This window comes from Alosa sapidissima, chromosome 18, assembly GCF_018492685.1.
Source record: "Alosa sapidissima isolate fAloSap1 chromosome 18, fAloSap1.pri, whole genome shotgun sequence".
Lineage (NCBI taxonomy): Eukaryota > Metazoa > Chordata > Actinopteri > Clupeiformes > Clupeidae > Alosa > Alosa sapidissima.
The window spans coordinates 25,746,331-25,764,607 of NC_055974.1; the positions used below are offsets into that span (position 1 = coordinate 25,746,331).

General features: G+C 42.5%; 3 protein-coding genes across 6 annotated transcripts in view; 2 read left to right on the forward strand and 1 right to left on the reverse strand.

The window, feature by feature from the left end:
- Positions 1-4,259, forward strand: part of LOC121690259 (butyrophilin subfamily 3 member A2-like) — a 36,094-nt gene extending 31,835 nt beyond the window's left edge. Inside the window, exons 16-19 of one of the 4 annotated variants that reach the window (XM_042070736.1) lie at positions 1,231-1,300; positions 1,897-1,907; positions 1,961-1,984; positions 3,970-4,259. In XM_042070736.1, coding sequence (XP_041926670.1) covers positions 1,231-1,300; positions 1,897-1,900 — 74 coding nt within the window. In that variant the 3' untranslated portion in view covers positions 1,901-1,907; positions 1,961-1,984; positions 3,970-4,259. Of the gene's footprint in view, positions 1-1,230; positions 1,301-1,896; positions 1,908-1,960; positions 1,985-2,258; positions 2,314-3,969 lie in introns of those variants that run through there. The other 3 variants (XM_042070737.1, XR_006025021.1, XM_042070735.1) reach the window with 3 other exon arrangements.
- LOC121690252 (C-type mannose receptor 2-like) overlaps positions 1-18,277 on the forward strand; it is a 1,098,322-nt gene that overhangs the window by 291,324 nt on the left and 788,721 nt on the right. The gene's annotated exons all lie outside the window — the stretch shown is intronic.
- Positions 7,694-18,277, reverse strand: part of etnppl (ethanolamine-phosphate phospho-lyase) — a 25,684-nt gene continuing 15,100 nt past the window's right edge. The window contains exons 5-13 of the mRNA XM_042070734.1: positions 18,242-18,277; positions 16,676-16,792; positions 15,171-15,253; positions 12,821-13,046; positions 11,087-11,241; positions 10,582-10,671; positions 9,734-9,864; positions 9,172-9,242; positions 7,694-8,784 (exon numbers count right to left, since the gene is read on the reverse strand). The exon at positions 18,242-18,277 is cut by the window's right edge and continues 58 nt beyond it. Of these exons, the coding sequence (XP_041926668.1) occupies positions 8,686-8,784; positions 9,172-9,242; positions 9,734-9,864; positions 10,582-10,671; positions 11,087-11,241; positions 12,821-13,046; positions 15,171-15,253; positions 16,676-16,792; positions 18,242-18,277 (1,008 nt within the window). The 3' untranslated portion in view covers positions 7,694-8,685. The remainder of the gene's footprint in view (positions 8,785-9,171; positions 9,243-9,733; positions 9,865-10,581; positions 10,672-11,086; positions 11,242-12,820; positions 13,047-15,170; positions 15,254-16,675; positions 16,793-18,241) is intronic.

An 18,277-nucleotide genomic window follows, 5' to 3' on the forward strand; every position in this document is an offset into this window, starting at 1 on the left:
CTCAGCTCGTTCCGAGCGGCAACAGATGGTGAGGTCAGTCCCTCAGACCATCACCACGGTCTACACCTTGGATGAGCAATACCAAAAGTGTTGCAAGGGACTGAAGACCAGTCAGGTCGGCAACCAGCATAAGAACAGTGGAGCCAATAGTGGCGGACGTCACATTGACTCTATAAACTCTGGCAGGGATCCATGGAGTACTCCAGGATGCTGCTGCACTTATGTCACCAAGAGCAATGGTGCCCATTAGATGGCCATTCTACATGTGGAATGAGCCACTAGGCCATTTGGAGACATTGCCCAGAGAAGGTCAGAAAAATTGACCAATTTGTGGGTCAAACAGTGTGTAGACACTGGGTGATCCAGCTGCTTACCCCCATAGCACACAAAGCTGTCTGTGTGCGCCTGTCACAGCGTCCATGACTGGGCAGAGATCATTAAGAGCCACTTTAGCTTGGCAAGCTGGCTCAGGGCAAAATGCCTCCAGTTCAATGACAATGACACAGAGGTTAAAGAGGGTTCATCCCATGAGGTTGAAGGTTGGTTTCCACCTCAAGCATGTAGCACTGATGGAGAGTGCACACAGCTCACTCACCATCTTGGTAGAGCACGTGGCCAAAAAAATGCAGTTTTATGCATCAGAAAGTTGATCAAAAGACCTCCAAGGGGAGGTTGCAAGATGGAGCTCTCAAACATCTGCCTGGACGCAGCTAGTCAGCTCTTTCAGAAACTGCGACACCATAGGGTCTTTCCCAACAGACAAACCCTCTACAGTGCCATGGGACACAAAGAGGCATAGACTTTCAAGATACTGGAGCAGCTGCCCTTCCCACATCCAAAAAAGATTCTCACAAAAAAGATTCTCACAGAATTCTCACAGGGTTCAGAAGTAGTAGCACACCACTCACCGGCCAAATAAAAAAATAGTCACTCAAAATCCAATTTAAAAAAAAAGTATTCGTTGTACCCGGCTATTGAATCTGGCTGATTGAAGACTAGGCGTGCTGCAGCATTCTAAATCAGCTGTAACGATCATACTACACAGAAAGGCAGGTCAGGTTTATATTGACATGCATCATAGGGCATATACAGTCATGATTTATCAAATACTTAAAACTGAGATTGCACACATACTGTACATGTACATTCGTTAAACAGGCATTTTTAGTAATGCTATTGATACCCAGTGCTTCACAATTGATTATTTACATGTTGTTTTGACACTGGCAGATCTGAACGATGAGCTGCAAGCGGAGAAGAAAAAGGTGAAAGATCTTGAACGAGAAAAATCAGGTAAAATCAACAAATTATTACATCTAGAACGCTTCTACAAACTCTGTAAAGGCATACAAATATTTATTCTTTGTCGTTTACATTTTGATGTGTTAAAAAAAACACTTGTAGTTCATTGATTCACGTTGAGGGACCCTTCACCTGACATCTGTAAAGCAGCTCAAAGGGAGAGTAGCCAGTGGATGCTTGAAGAGCTTTCCTGTATGTTAAAAACATGGTTTTCAGTGTTTAGTTGGAGCATTAATGCATGTCAGTTGCTGTTAAATATCTTAATATGTTTTTCGTCTAGCATGTTTCTTGATGTGTTGGTTACAAAGTCTAACCGGTCAATCAGTATTTTATGTGATTTTTCTAATTCTCTGTGCACGGTAATTGGCTAATTTGATTGTTTTTGATTAGTTGATAGTTGTAGATCTATTTGATTTGGCAAATTATGTTGAATCAGAGGAGATAAGAAGGTTTAAGCAGCGGCTGATGAGCGCAATCATAAATGTGCCTTTCATTGTCAATTATCCTATGTCAATTATGCTAATATATATTGACTGTAGAAATTGTATTGCCTCTTGGCATTTATTGCCAAATGGCACTTGGAAATGTCATCAAATGAAAAGTGAAAAGGCATTTTTAGTGATTTTATTGATACCCAGTGCTTCACAATTGCTAATTTCTAAACTGGAGCAAGACAACTCAGGTAAAATCAATAAATTATTATATCTTAGAGACTTAAAAATGCAATGCTGTGATAACATGGTTCTTAGCTTTGCAACCCTAGGGATAACAATTTTCATTTTTATCTGACCATACAATGCAATTCCAAAGTCCCATTTCCATTCAGCAAACTCCTTGTATTTAAATGTACTGCACATGCAAACATGTGAAACAGGCATTTTTGGTGGTGTTATTGATACCCAGTGCTTCACAATTGCAAATTGTTTTATTATTTTTATATTATTTGACCCTTGCAGATTTTACCAAGAAGCTGAAAAAAAAGTTCTTTTGAAACTGAAACAAGAAAAATCACTCTATAAATTATTATATCTATGACACTATCTACAAACTCATTAAGATTTTACTCCTTGGCATATTATCTAACCACTTGTAGTTGATTCACATTGAGGGACCCCCATGGAGGGACCCTTCACCTGACATCCATAAAGCAGCAATTGGAAGTGTAGGATCATTATGACACCCTCTAAATACACACCAAGTTTCGTGGAATTCCGTTTATGGGGGGCCACACAATAAATTAATTTATGTTACTATACACCAACTGGCCTGTAGGTGGCCGGAGACAGTTTTCTGTGAATATCTGGAGAACTGTAGGGCCTAGGAGGTCCACCTTTTTCTTGTATGTTGGTCTTAAGGGGGCATGTCAACCCATCCCATTACCACTTATTTCATGTATAGCGCCACCTAGTTAAAAATTAAAAAGCAAAAAATTAGGTGTTTTCATCACAATATCTCTGGCTGACATGGTCAAAACTGCACGAAATTGAAAGTGTAGGATCATTATGACACCCTCCGAATGCATGCCAAGTTTTGTGAACTTTCGTTCATGGGGGGCCTTACAATAAAATAATTTATGTGTACATTTAGTGACCGTACACCAACAAGGATTCCCTGGACACTGAAAGACTGGGCTACACGAAACTTGGTGGGCATGTAACCCCACATGGATAGCATGGAACCATCGTTTTTCGTTTTGATCTGTAGCCCCTCCGCTGTACTGGACCCCCCGAAAGGAGGGTAGGGCAGACACAGTTTTCTGTGAATATCTTGAGAACCGTAGGGCCTAGGATGACCATTTTTTTCCGTATGTTTGCCTCCAGGGGTCATGTTAACCCATTCCATGTGCACACATACATAAACAGATACACACGCACACACATACATTCACAGTAATCATACGTATGACACATACTCACACAGTAGACATATGTACGCATGCATGCACATGCACAGACACACATACAAGGCAAACACACAAGCACGCACACACACACACACACACACACACACCCACACACATAAGCATAAACGTGTACACAATTCAAGAATTTCTCAGAATTATGAACATGCAAGATGGGGGTGGGGTTGTATAAAATGAATTTTACCTGTGAAATCTATGAACTAATCATGTTTTGGTACTTGTTGTCTAGTAGATACCAGTGAGAATTGAGTGTGGATAATGCAATTTAGTGAGACAGTTAGAATCATATAGGCCTTTCAGCGTGATTTATTTTTGTGGAAAAAATGTGCTGGACTGGGCGGCGGTCATATTTTGTACCGCTCTGCTACATTACTACCTTATGTTAAACTACCTTATAGTTACATAAGGTAGGAATAATAAATAAAAATATAAATATAAAGATAGCCACAAGCAGCAATTACCAGGGTCCAACAGTGCCACAGCAATTACAACAAATTGTGGATTTAGAAGTGCCAGTTAGTAGAAATGGGAAGTTGTGGATCTCTTTGATTACTATTGAATAACAATGTTTCTGAAGTGGCTGAGATTTGACACCATCATAAATGTGCCTATTTCAGTGCTCCCTTCTTGAGAAGTTGTTTCTTACTTAGTACATAGCTTCTATATGTCATTATCTAAACTTTCAGGAAGATCATCGATTTATGCTAACATATATTGACTGCTAAAATGTGATTGCCTTTTGACAGGCATTTTGAATAGTAAGACAAATGGCACTTCAGATTGTTAAAAAAAAGCCCAACAGCGTCTCTTCCACCTCAGACGACTAAGGAAGTTTGGTATGCGATCCAAGATCCTGAAGGCCTTTTACAGAGGCACTAGAGCGAGCATCCTGATTGGAGGCATCAGTGCATGGAGGCATCAATGCAACCAGTCTGTTGTTGCCAGCGTCCTCTTCTATGCAGTGGTATGCTGGGGAGGAAGCACAAAGAAGAAGGATGCTGGGCGAATTGACAGGCTGGTAAGGAAAGCTGGCTCTGTAGTGGGAGCTGAACTGGAGTGCATCACTTCAATATCTGACAAAAGGACCCTGAACAAACTGATCAATATCTTGGACAATGAGTGTCATCCACTCCACAGCACTATTGTTAAACAGAAGAGCCTGATCAGCTGGAGACTTCGCTCACTGCCTTGCACAACTGACGGACTGAGAAAGTAATTTGTCCCCAGGGCCATTGAACTGTTCAATGCCTCACTTAAGGGAAGAGGAGAGATAGACTTCTCTGCATAGTCTGTCTGCCTCTTCACCCCCTCCATGTTTGGATACTGTCTGTCCACTAGCCACTTTTTACTTTACGTCTTTCTGCCTCACTGTTTGCGTGCTATATTAGCACATTAGCACATGCATAACCCCTCCCTCCATGCCACAGCCGAACTGTGGCCACACATACCTTTTCTTAAAGGTGGTATATAGATATATAGATATATAGACTTTGTTCTTGTTCTTGTTTTAATTAGTATAATTTGTATTTTAGTGTATTCTTTATCTTCTACTGTCCTTATTGCTTAGTTGTGTTTTTATATTATATACTTTTAATTACTTTTTCTGCTGTTAGTGAATGTGTGTGTGTTGTCTGTATACTACTGAGACCTTGAATTTCCCCTGGGGATCAAAATAAAATCTATCTATCTATCTATCTATCTATCTATCTATCTATCTATGGTTTGGAAGCTGCTCTGCCACCAAATGAAAAGCACTGCAAAGAGTTGTGCGTACAGCACAAGGCATCTGTAGATGTGATCTGCCCTCCAGGACTTATACAACATGAGATGCATCAGAAAGGCCAAAAGAATCATTATGGCCCCAGCCATCCTAGTCATGGGCTGTTTCAGCTGCTACCATCTGGCAAGCGATATCAAAGTCTTAAGGTTCAGACCACCAGACTCCAGAACAGTTTTTTCCACCAAGCAATTAGGCTTATGAACATTGAAACAAAAAGACAACCTGAGCCTGTGCGTGTCAATCTTTGCACTACAACACACACACACACACACACACCATACTATTTATTTATTATTTGTTTTTTGAGGAGCAACAAAAACACAAGAATTTTACTCCCTTATACCCGTATAATGAGATGTAATAAAGACAATCTTGAATCTTGAATCTAGTTTCTGATAGTTTCCTGTTCATTTGTGTGTTTGTACTGTATGTGTGTGTGTGTGTGACACATGTAGAATCTTTCCATTTGCTGTGTACACAAAGCTCGCTGTCTGAGAGGGTCTGTGCTGCTGGCACATGCTGATCAGGCAATCTTCATGGTGACTAATTACGTTGTTTTGGACAAAAGTGTCTGCTAATACATTTAAATATAAACATAAACCAATGTGACTTCCTGTGCAATCGCTGACTGCACCTTTAACTTTTCATTTCTTGTTGCATTGCCAAACAATGAATTTCATATCAATATGTCAATGAAAGTCTCAATGGCACCACTGAAAAACTGAAGGGATAGCCTAAACATTCACCCTGGAGATGTCAGTAAAACAAAAACATGACACGAAAGGGAATGTTTATGCCCTCAGTTGGACCTCTGTGGAGCAAGATCTCCTCTAAAGACCTACAGTGGGTCCCAGTTAAGTTTGGACGGGTTCCTTCAGGAATCACGCACCCCATTTTCTCAGCAGAAATGGCACAAACTGCAGTTGACACAAACAACCACAAGGTGTCACTTTGGAGTTCTGCCACTACTAGTTGTGTTGCAACACAACAACTATTTTTGATGCGACTTACTGCTTCCATGATGCAGTTTCCAAGTCAGTAGAACAATCAGAGAAAGCTGAGCCATTACCAAACATATATGATAATACAATAGCATGAGTTATCTTATACCCTATTTGTCACGGTTACTTATAGATTTGATAGTGTAACGATAAGCGCATGAGACTTTCAGCGGGGGCACGGGAACTTAAATTGATCACGGTAGTTTAAGCTTACACTTGACAAAACATTCTAATATGAAAATGTAGATGCAATTGTTGTAAAATGGTGCAGCTCCTTTAAGAAAGCATCGTGCGCAGGGATGGAGAGAGAGAAAGCGAGAGGGGATATGTGTGTTAGAACTTAGATGCGTGTGGAAAAAGTAGACGTGCTGTTGAGACTGGAGCGAGTCATATTCAAAATAATGCAAAAATAAATCCGCAGATAAAACCAATTATCCTCATTCATTGCAACCGCAGCATGCCTGCTTGCCGACGTTCAAACGAAAAAGATATCAAAGCACCTTTTGCGTTTGAATGTAGCACGATAAATGATTTAGCTAATTGATTATAGCCTGTACACCAGCAATTGTTGAACATTTACCTGTACAAGTACATTGACAGTAGCCCAGCCTAACAAGCATGTTGCATGTTGTAGGCCTACTGTAGAAATTTCACTTAAATTGCAACCGCAACATGCCTGCTTGCCGACGTTCAAACGACAACGAAAAAGATATCAAAGCAACAAGAGGGTTGAGTCTGAATGACACGACTCATATTGCTCCTCCTGACCGTCTATAAAAAAAAGTGTTTTTTTCTTTTCTTTTTGAGCACGTCCGAATCCCAGGACATAACGCACTGGACCTTATAATAGGCTCGAGATATAATTCCAAAGGGGGCAGATAGGGGCCTACTGCAATTAAAACTTAAAAAGATTGAACGAAAGCTTCCCGAAATTTGAAATTTGTCCAATGGTAGCCTACAGACCAGTTTCCATAGTGCACATCTTATCAACAGTTTGAATGTCGTGTGTGTTTCTGCTCATTGACAAATACCGTTCAGCACAATGATTCATGCACAATTAATTTCCCCTGTTAAAGTGTTCGCCTTTGTTACACTATTTGGTTTCGTGATGTAGCCTATGATAAACACCATATGGCCAAATATGTGACTCAGCTAATGTTATAGGCTATACAATTTCCCCTCTTACAGACAAGCTGGTGTAGCTTATTAGACTAGGCTACTATTAAAATGCACCGACGGTAGCCTTGGCTATGTGTAAAGTAAGCTATCGCATGATTTCATGCACGACACTTAAGTTCATGCATCTGTCAAGTTCGCACAGGGCCTCGCACCCCCTTGCTACGGCCCTGCAGCTCCTCCTAAGACAGCGAGGAAAAAGTTAAAATACGCGATAAACCCAGGAAAAGTTGACAGGTTTGTTTCGGTCCCGGTGATTATTGTGAAATTGTGCAAACGACAGCCTTTTCAAAGCATTTCAAGAAGGAAGGAGTCATAGCATGCAAGCTCCCAAATTGACCCAGTAGCCTACAGAAGGCATCAATAGCCTAAATTGTTGGGACTGGGGAGGGTCATGCGTTTTTTCTCAATCACTTTGGAGGGTCATAGAAAAAAATCTTGCTGGCAAGGGAGGGTCTTTTTGACTAACATTACTCAGTGTGCTTCATAGCCTGCATAAAAAGGGACCAAACATCAAATCTCTCAGGTTTATTTTGTTCTTGACAGGCAGGATTTACTGTGATATTGAACAGGGATAAAAAGCAAGAAAAGGCCGTTAGACACACTGACCATTAAGGTCAGCATTGGAAACTGTATACATGGTATTAGCAGCATAGTAACACATGCATTTTCAAGCAGCCTTCTCTCCCCTACATACACACACACACACACACACACACGCTCACACACTTCTCATATAACACCTGTTACCTGCCTCCACCTCAGCCTCTCCTGCCTGGGGTTTCCAGGTTCCACGGTTCGTAATGTCTTAGCCACTCTAGGAGGGCAGCAGAGGAAGCAAGTGGCTGATCTGGGTTCAGCCCTAACAGACCCCTCGATAACGTCTTTTCAACACGTCCTGGAGTTTCTGTGGCTGAATGTTGTGATGGGTCTTATGTGTGCAGATGACAGATAAAATATGGTGATTGATATGCACCTTGTGAAGCTGTGATGACCGAGCGCTTAAGGCGTATGACTCGTTATGCACCTTGTGTTAGGGGATGGGGTGGATTTCCGGGCAAACCACAATTAAAGAGAAAACTATTATAGCATGTTGAGACGATAAAAGACAGAGAAATGTTAAAATAAAATCATAAAGAATAAAGCAATGGGATAATGGAATACATTTCATTTTTGTTTCATAATTCAGGCACCTCATCTCTCCACTAAAACATGGAAGTGAATGATAATAATAGCAACATCAACATAAAAATTGGCTGGAATTATGTCCTATCAACGCAAACACACTGGCTTCTCTGACACACTTTCTTGTGCGTTGAACTGAAGTGTGTTTCCCTCGAAAGCACTGTGCAATGTAATTATAAACTCTTCCTTCTGTCTCTTTGTTATCGCAGTCTCTGCACAACAACACTCTTTGGAAACAACACACCCCTGAACAGCACTGAAATTAGTCAGGCATCCCCTCATCCTCCTCATCCTCATCTTCTTCCTCCTCTTCCTCCTCCTCATGTTCTTATCCTCTTACTGGACTTGGCTGTGGGGGGCTGACTGTAGTGGCCTTTCCCGTTTGCGTGTGCGTGGTGTCCATTCTCCTCGCTGGAAACCTGCCAAGGTCCAAAGAGCAGCGATTAACTCAAAAAGATTGAAACAAAACTGCAATTGTGAGACGTGTAAATGAAACTTCTTGACTATGCGCTACTGCAGAACCCAGCAGCGGTTCTACTTTCTTCTAGTTCCGTACTTCTCTCTTTTACCTGATGAGTAAATGTGTGTCTGTTCGGCAAACACACACACACACACACACACACACATATGTGTGTGTACATATATATATATATATATATATATATATATATATATATATTATATATATATATTTACATAAAAGACGCATGTTGTTCCATGATGAAGTAAGTATGTGACTGGTCAGCATTTGAGTGGGCTGAGAGAGCTCAACCCTTCCCCAGCTGTCCACCCCTACCCCTGCTCACCTTCCTCTTACTGCTCCCGTTCTCAGACACAGCTGTGCTGGACAGACCCATCCCCAGCACCGTTTCAAGCTCTGCAAAACAAACACAAAACAACATCAGTCTCAAAACCTCACATGACCCCGGTGACTTTGGATATGCACTCGGATGAACTTGACTGCCATAAGTCTGACAGACAGGAGCCTCTCTCTCTCTCTCTCTCTCTCTGTTTTTCTCACAGTGCACCCTGCATGCCACAGTAATGCAACAGGTAGGGTAGGTTGCTGACAATACAAAAGGTCAAGTGGTTGAATATGAACATGCACCCATCCACACGCAAACACACAAATGTATATAGGATACAGTATATGCATACTTTGTGTATTTCTGGTGTATGTAAAGTAGATCTAAATGTGAGAGCCAGCAGACCAGGTTGTGGGCAGACTGTACAAAGGTTACAGAGTGGTTATGGGTAGGTTATGGGAAGGTTATGGGAAGGTTATGTGTAGGTTATGGGAAGGTTGCGGGGATGTTGTGGGAGGTTTGCAGCTAGATTGTGTGAATGTTACAGGAGCGTTGTTCTGACCTGTGAGGATCTGGTCGATCTTCTCCACGGCAAGCTCCGCGTCCTCTTTGGAGAAGCACATGGGCGGTTTGAACTTCAGAACATTCCGGTGTGGACCGTCAGCACTCAGGAGAATCCGCTGCTCCTTCAGCCTGTGCAAACACACATCAAGGTCAAAGGTCAGTTAAAGGTGGCGGTGGCCGTAGCATCGATATCCCATACATATATTTGGGTCTAGTGCCCACAGGGACCCAGGTTCAAATACGATCATTTCCCGAACACACACCTCATCTCTCCCATTCATTTCCTGATCTTCACTATCCTGTTACAAAAGGCGTCAAAGTCCAAAAATCAAAAAGGTGATGCTACAAGGGACAATATGTTGGGACAACACAACCACAAATCTGGTTCCATGTGTTCTGATTGGACGATCACAAAAAATTGCCTACTTATGACTTAAGTTCTTCAGGGGGGAAACATGGTACCCAATATCAATGGGAATGTTTTGCCAGAACAACAATTCTCTGGAACACTGCCCAGCACCATTGGGTAAAAACGTTGCCTTGTATATCATCATAAGGTGTATGTCAAACGATGCATCCATGATGCATCCACACACACCAGGCCCATTACTCAGTGTCTGGCTATGGAGGTGTTTTGTACGCTAATCAAAATGCTCTTGCTTATAAAATAATTTGTTAAGTGCTTTTTTTCTTTGTTTTTGTTCTTTTACTGTTTCCATCTTTTATTGAAATAAATGCAGGTGTAAGTCTATCAGTACCAGTCAAATAAGAGTTGAAGATGTTTGAACCCTGTGAACCCACATGCGAATGAAGAAGAAAAGCACACACACACACACACACACTGACCTGTAGATGACCTCTTGTGCTTCAGCTGTGGCGGGGGTCCTCTTTGCCCTATCTTTGACCAGCTCCACCCCAACAAACAGGCCACGACCCCTGCAGGAACACCACAGGGTCATAGGACAATCCACATGACCTTTAATCTCTGAGTGTGTGTGTGAAAAATGTGTGAAATGTGAACTTTTCATGTCTGAGCCAACAATCCAAAGCAGAATGCACCCTCTGTACCATCTCTGTACCTAAGTAAAGACTGTGGTCTGTGTGTATCGTGTGTATTTTAAACGTTGCCCAGGCTGTATGTAATGAGTGTTTGTCCTTCTGCAGCTCCTTCTGTGTGTGTGTGTGTGTGTGTGTGTGTGAGAGAGAGAGTGTGTGTGTGTGTGTGTGAGTGAGTGCGTGCGTGTGGTTGTGTGTGTGTGAGAGAGAGTGTGTGTGTGCACGTGTGTGTGTGTGTGAGTGCGTGCATGCGTGTTTGTGTATCGTGTGCATTCTAAGTGTCATCCCGGCTCACCGTATGTCTCCGACCAGCGGATGTTTGCCCTTCTGCTGCTCCAGCAGCTCAGTGAGGTAGGTGCCCACATCCAGCGCGTTGGACTGGAGATTCTCCTGCTCGATCACGTCCAGTACCGCCATCCCGATAGCACAGGACACTGGGTTGCCCCCGAACTGGGCAGGCAGGGTGAGACAGAGCCATGGCGTTAGTGTAACGTCACTGTGAATGACCAGAGGTGTCCTATGTAGGCCCTACATAGGTTACTCCTACTCAGACTCCATCACTTAGAGCGCTACAAGATAGATTGTATTGTAGAGTGTAGCGCTACAAGATAGATTGTATTGTAGAGCATAGCGCTACAAGATAGATTGTATTGTAGATTGTATTGTAGAGCGTAGCGCTACAAGATAGATTGTATTGTAGAGCATAGCGCTACAAGATAGATTGTATTGTAGAGTGTAGCGCTACAAGATAGATTTTATTGTATGTGTATGTGTCATGATTTGTAACTATAAAACTGATTTGTGACTGTACAAAGGATTTACACAAACCATTGTCAGTATTACCAGAGACTTTCTAATGTGGAGACACAGCACTCAAAAAATAGTCCATAGAAATGCATAGGGCTAGTTTGTCACGCCAATATGGCCGTTGTCTACACATATCCCACCCCTTCCTCTGCAAAACATCGACATGTGAATACATTGAGCCAATCATGTGGTGTGATGTGAATACATTGAGCCAATCATATGGTGTGTTGTGAATACATTGAGCCAATCATATGGTGTGTTGTGAAGACATCGTGCCAATCATGTGTTGTGATCTCGCCGCTGGAGCAAGATTGGTGTTGTGAAGCCTTGCGCACGCGATGAGTGCCCATAAAACGTTGGTATATGGCCGCCGAGTGGAGGGACTTGCCTAAAAGGACTGGTATTACCCATATGTCCTTCACTTACAAATGAATTCTACAGGTACAAATCGTTCCACAGTTACTATGTCTTTCAATTACAAATCTATTCTGCAGTTACAAATCTTTGTTGCAAGTACAAATCATTCCTACAAAGCTACAGATACTTTTGAGATAGATTTGATGCTTCCTTGTTGAATAGCCAATGGTGAATCTCAGGTTTGGCTAGCCAATCAGAAATGTAAGTTCACTATCCAATCACAGAATCCGGTGGCGAGACACTATGAATGTGTGCATGTCACATGGCTATTTCAATTAAAGGATCCCTGCATATAACACCTGATTGGATTAAATTATAATGACATGTAAACAGCTGATCCAATGTCTTCAATGGGAATGATTTTAATCCGACTAAGAAAAAACCCCAACCTGACTCTCGCCAGATAAACTTCGTTCCGCCTAGCTCCACTCACATCCATCTGGGATTGGTTCCGTTGAGAGTGATTTCAGCACGAGATTGTATGGTAGAGCCAATCAGGACGCAGGGCGGAAGTTTCATAGATGTGACGTAGCGTAGAAGCGACTGTGAGACTGTTCTCAGCGTCACGGGTTGGCTTCGATGTGAGTGGTTGAAGTAGCACGTTAATACATGACGGACAAGTGGCTTATCCAATCTTATGCAAGGATTTTTTAATAAGGCCCAGCCTTCTGAAGCACCACTCCAATGGATCGATCCCAGATGGATGAGTGGAGCTAGGCGGAACGAAATTCATCTGGCGAGAGTCAGGTTAAAAAAACCCTGCATGTGAACATGGCCATTGTGTAGCCTTCATTTATGGACTCACCGTGTTGAAGTACTCCATCCCTGAGCTAGTGAAGCCCTCGGCCACCTCTCTGGTGGTGACTACGCAGGACATGGGGTGCCCGTTGCCAATGGGCTTGCCCATGGTGACAATGTCGGGCACAAAGTCATCGCCCTGCAGCTGGAAGGCCCAGAAGTGAGTGCCCACGCGCCCGAAGCCCACCTGCACCTCGTCAGCAATGAAGATACCCCCGGCCTTCCGCACGTGCCTAGCGGGCACAAGAGTGCAGTGCTACCCACAGATACATCCACGATGTACACATACACACATGCACATGCACATACAAACACAGCACTGACAATCTCTCTCTCTCTCTCTCTATCTCTCACTCTCTCAAACACACACTCACCACTGACAAGCTCACACACCCACACACATACTGTACATATTACTCCACACATGCACACCACCGACAAACTCTCACACACACAGAGACACAAATGCACATACTGTACAATCTAGCTAGCATAGTGCACATACTGTTTCATAGTTATAGAAACACACATTGTTATAGAAACACACACGTTCTACCGGCAAAACGTCTTAGAGAGAAAGATTTCAGCAGCAAGCCTCATTTTAGGGGAAAACAAAAACAAACTAGAATCACATAAATGATTTCAGTGACCGGTAGTCAGAGTTTTCAGATATGGGAAACATGCATTATAACTAATACAGACAAACAGACTTAAATCATATATATATATATATACTGCTAATGTATTAATTAACCCTTCAGCAGGTTTTGAACATTCTAACAGAAGATTCTGTTCCGAAACAATGTAAAGTTCTAAAATTCCATGTTGAACTCTATGAACCCAGATATTCTTTAGAACATTTCCAACATTCCCAGCTTAAAGGCCCATTCACACCAAGAACGACAATGATAACTATAAATAAATATCGTTCTCGTTAATATGAATTACGGCGTTCACACATAAACTATAACGATAACGACATGAAGAACAATATCGTTGGGGATCACTTTCATAGCGATTTTAAGATAATAAGCTAATAGCCAATCAGAACCCATTGAATTTTAACCGTCACATTTATTAACACAAGGAGAGACTTTGTTTATCGTTGTTCAGCGTGAACGCTTTTATCGTTATGGTTATAGTTATCGTTCTTGGTGTGAATGACCCTTAAGGGTTAAGGCAAAGGTGGTGTACAGCTTTCCACAAACACATTAGTTCTAACATGCATTGCACTGCACAAACTAAAAGTTATCAGTCACAGTGCGAACGTTCAGATTCCTAACAATAAGTTTCACTAATGTACAGCATACAGTCAGAACAGCCACTCCTCATAACGTAGCCTACATTGCAAACCGGTGTTGCACCAAATTCTGTGACCTGTCGAATTTTGTGACTCTAGAGGGCGCTGTTTTATTGGAGTCTATGAATGTACTGAGCTGTACTGACACACTGACAATTCTGGCACACAACTGGCAATTCTGTTATGTGTATAATTCTTCTAATAAACTTTGTACATTTTTGAAACATGGAACATTGACTGGGTGTGGGTGTATTATTCTAGAGTAGAGCTAAAGCCTACCCCTCACCACTCCTGTGAACAGATGGACTTCAGCAGGACAGGTCACATATTTTGATAGGCTACTGTCAAATTATGTCAAACTGCAGAAAAAAATGCTGTGGAGGTCACAAACTGCCTCCTTAAGTTTGTATATCAGTTTGAGGTGCCAAAAAGTAAATTAACAGACAATGACAAGGAGTTTGTCAATAATGTAAATAAAGTGTTTGCTGATGTCAATGACAATGTACAACATCAGTCCATTTCTGCAAACATAATTTGACAGTAGGCTTATCAACATATGTGACCTGTCCAGCTGAAGTCCACCTCTTCGCTGGAGTGGTGGGGTAGGCTTTAGCTCTACTCTATAGAGATAGTATAGAGAGGAAGATACACATGCAGGCCTGTGGAGTAATACACCCACACAATGTTCCATGTTTTAAAAATGTACAAAGTTTATTAGAAGAATTATACACATAACAGAATTGCCTCATCAGTGTGTCAGTACAGCTCAGTACATTCATAGACTCCAATAAAACAGCGCCCTCTAGAGTCACAAAATTCGACAGGTCACAGAATTTGGTGCAACACCGGTGTAGCAGGGTTTTATTGTATGCTAACACAGGCTCATGTAAAGCCATGTAAATCTGTGGTGGTAAATCAGTGATGAAAATGCTGAGAGTGATTGAAGGCATTCACATACACGCATATCAGCCAAAGATTATACATGGCGGAGCAAGATAGTTTGTCGTAGTTCATGTCTATAGGGCGTGAAATAGAGGACAGAGGGGAGGGTACATACTGTGCCACTTTCTGGAAGTAGCCGGCAGGGGGAATGACCTGTCCTCCGCAGCTCTGGAGGGACTCGGCGATAAAAGCAGCGATCTACACAAGAGAAGAGCACGTGATGTGAGACCTCCTAAACACCACGCTGCCTGAAGAGGGCGGCGTCTCACACACACAAAGGGGGGGGGGGGGGGGGGGGGGGAGCCGTGTTACACAGTAATGCCACCCGCAGAGACAGCACACCTGCAGAAAGCTCCAAGGGCTGCTTATAACTTGGAGTAAAGCTGAGGAACATCACAGCGAGAGATGAGACAGATATACACTTAAAGACTTATAGATGGACAGACAGACTTGTATGAGACAAATATCAACACATACAGAGCTGTGAAATGCTTACAAATATGTGCAATGTCACTGTAACATGTTTCAAAAGATTTGATAATTTACATTCGGTCAGTTCTAGAACCATTGTCTTCCATTCTCATCTTTGGACTTCAGGAAATCACCTCTCCGTTGCCTCAGCATCAGGAAGTCATATTTATTTTAACTTCCGGGTCAGTTGGCTGATGATGCCCCTGGAACAGAGGGTTAATTCCAGAGGCGGAGCAAGCACAGCTCCTCCAATCAAATCTCTGCAAATCAGTAAGACGTTATCTTATCTGTTGCCAGAGTTGGAGTTGCACCTGTGACCTGAGAGAAGGATGGGGGAGGGGGTTTCAAAAAACAGTGAGAAGAGAGAGAGAGGAGAGAGAGAGAGAGAGAGAGAGAGAGAAGAGAGAGAGAGAGAGAGAGATGGGAGGGAGATAAAAGGGGAAAGGTGAGAGAAAGAGAGTAGTTACTACCAGAGCACTCAATCCTGTAAGAATCCAGAAGTCTTGAATTTAGAGACTGGCAACAAACAGACTGCGCTCTTTTGTCCAATATGGATATGGATAAGGAGAATCATAAGTCTTTTCTTGTTATTGTATGTACAACTCCCTTATTTGCAGTTTTACATCAGTGCAACAGAGACCTGATTTGGACCTATTTGTGTCTAGTAGATGTATGTTACGAAACACATGGTTTCATATTTCTACTGTCTGTTAAATGTTGAATGAGGTATTGAAACACTCAGGCCAACTGTTCCCAATTTATATTAAAACAAAGTATGTGACAGTAGTCCTTGAAAAGTTCATATATGATTCAAACCCATATCCACATGAACAATGAAGCATTTGAGATGGAAAAATACTGAAACTTGAAGGCACAAACATCACAAAACCAAATTCGCGACCAACAAGAGGCTCCAGCCTGAGGTGTGTATCTGGCTTCTCCTGTCAGACTACAAGACAAGTAACAACTTTACACACATACACACACACACACACACAGACATACGGACACACACACACACACCGACACACTCACGCACAGAAGGAAATCCACACAGAGGTCAAAGCGGTCATTGGTGGGGTGGGGGTAGGTGGGGTGATTGGTACAGTATCAGTCTTAAAGGGACACAGAGAGGCTGTGAGTTGATACCTTGTGTCCATTGCCGTGGGCTTTGTCAATGATGTCTTTGACGTTATCTGCGTATGCAGTGGCTGGATCTGAGTGATCTTCTCTGTACTTCCCCCGATACACATCTGGACTCAGAGCCTAGACAGAGAGAAGACGGGCAGAAAGAAAGAAAGAAAGAAAGAAAGAAAGAAAGAAAAAAGGAAGGAAGAAAGAAAGAAAAAAGGAAGGAAAGAAGAAAGGAAGAAGTAAAGAAATGGAGAGAAAGTGGTTCATTAAAACACTGTGTAGTCTAGTCTCCCATACCGTTACATCATGAAAACATAAAACATTTATGCCAACTGAGAAGGATTACAAGAGAGAGTGACAAAGAGAGAGGCTCAGGTGAAAAATTGAATTAAGCTGAGTGATAAATAATATTCATAAAGGAAGAGCCTTAAAAAAAGTCATAACATCATAAGTTGCATATGGAAAAAAGTTTTTACAGAGTGTACATGCAGAGTCCTGCACAGCAGAGTCCTGCACAGCAGCGTCCCTCACCGGTCTGCCTTCAGCAGTCTTTGTGCTGTTCCCTACAGTATCTTTTACAAATAATTTAAAATATGGGTTCTCTGTTCTTCACCTGAGCAGGCTGCACGTGACCTGGCAAGTAAAATGTCACACACACACACACACACACACACAATCTCCTCTGCTGTGCCTTAAGCACGATAAGCAGTTCGCTTAGTCGGCTCTTCGGTGAGATTTTGTAAGCTGACAGCAAACTGGACTGACTTTATAACACACGTACACCTGAGGAGTAGTTGAAAGGAAGGAGGGGTGCCAGGGTGCACATGAATAATGGATGCTCTGAGGGGACAGCAGGCAGAGTTCATCTATCACCTTGTAACACAATAGCACAGGATCACAGACTCCTTCTTCACGACAGGCAGACAGGACACACAGGAGGGTGTGTGTGTATGTGTGTGTGTGTGTGTGTGTGTGTGTGTGTGTGTGTGTGTGAGGGTGTGGTGTGTGTGTGAGAGAGAGTGTATACTTGTGCGTGCGTATGTGCATTTGTCTGTGTGAGTGTATGAGAAAGAAAGAAAGAAAGAAAGAAAGAAAGAAAGAGGCCGAGATGAGTGTGTGGCTGCATGTGTGCATGGCTGACTGACACAGAACAACATAGGACTACACACTTACACATGCATACACAGCCCACAAAATAAGATGCCAAGGAGTCTCCTGTCCCCACCGAGACAGAAAGCTGCTGTCTTGGCACGAACGTTAAATAGCAACATGTGATCAGACAGAGCCAAAGCGCTGTTTTATTCACCCAGCTCAGCAACTTCAGCCACACACACACATGCACCGCACCCAATCTGTCTCCAGTGGGCAGGCCCGGCCCTGCCTGAGAGACCAATGTCATCATAATGCTTTTAGAATGTCACAATTAGAATGTTCCGTTTGATGATGTCATAATGGCTGCTTTTAAAAAGCCATCAATCTTGATTCTATTCTTGCAAGCTATAATTCTAGAATGCAAAACACAAACAAAACAAGAATCCCCTCCCTGTTGAAGGGGTTAAGGTTCCTCAGCCAAGTACTCACCACATGCACGTGAGGGTTCTGCTCCTTGTCTGCCAG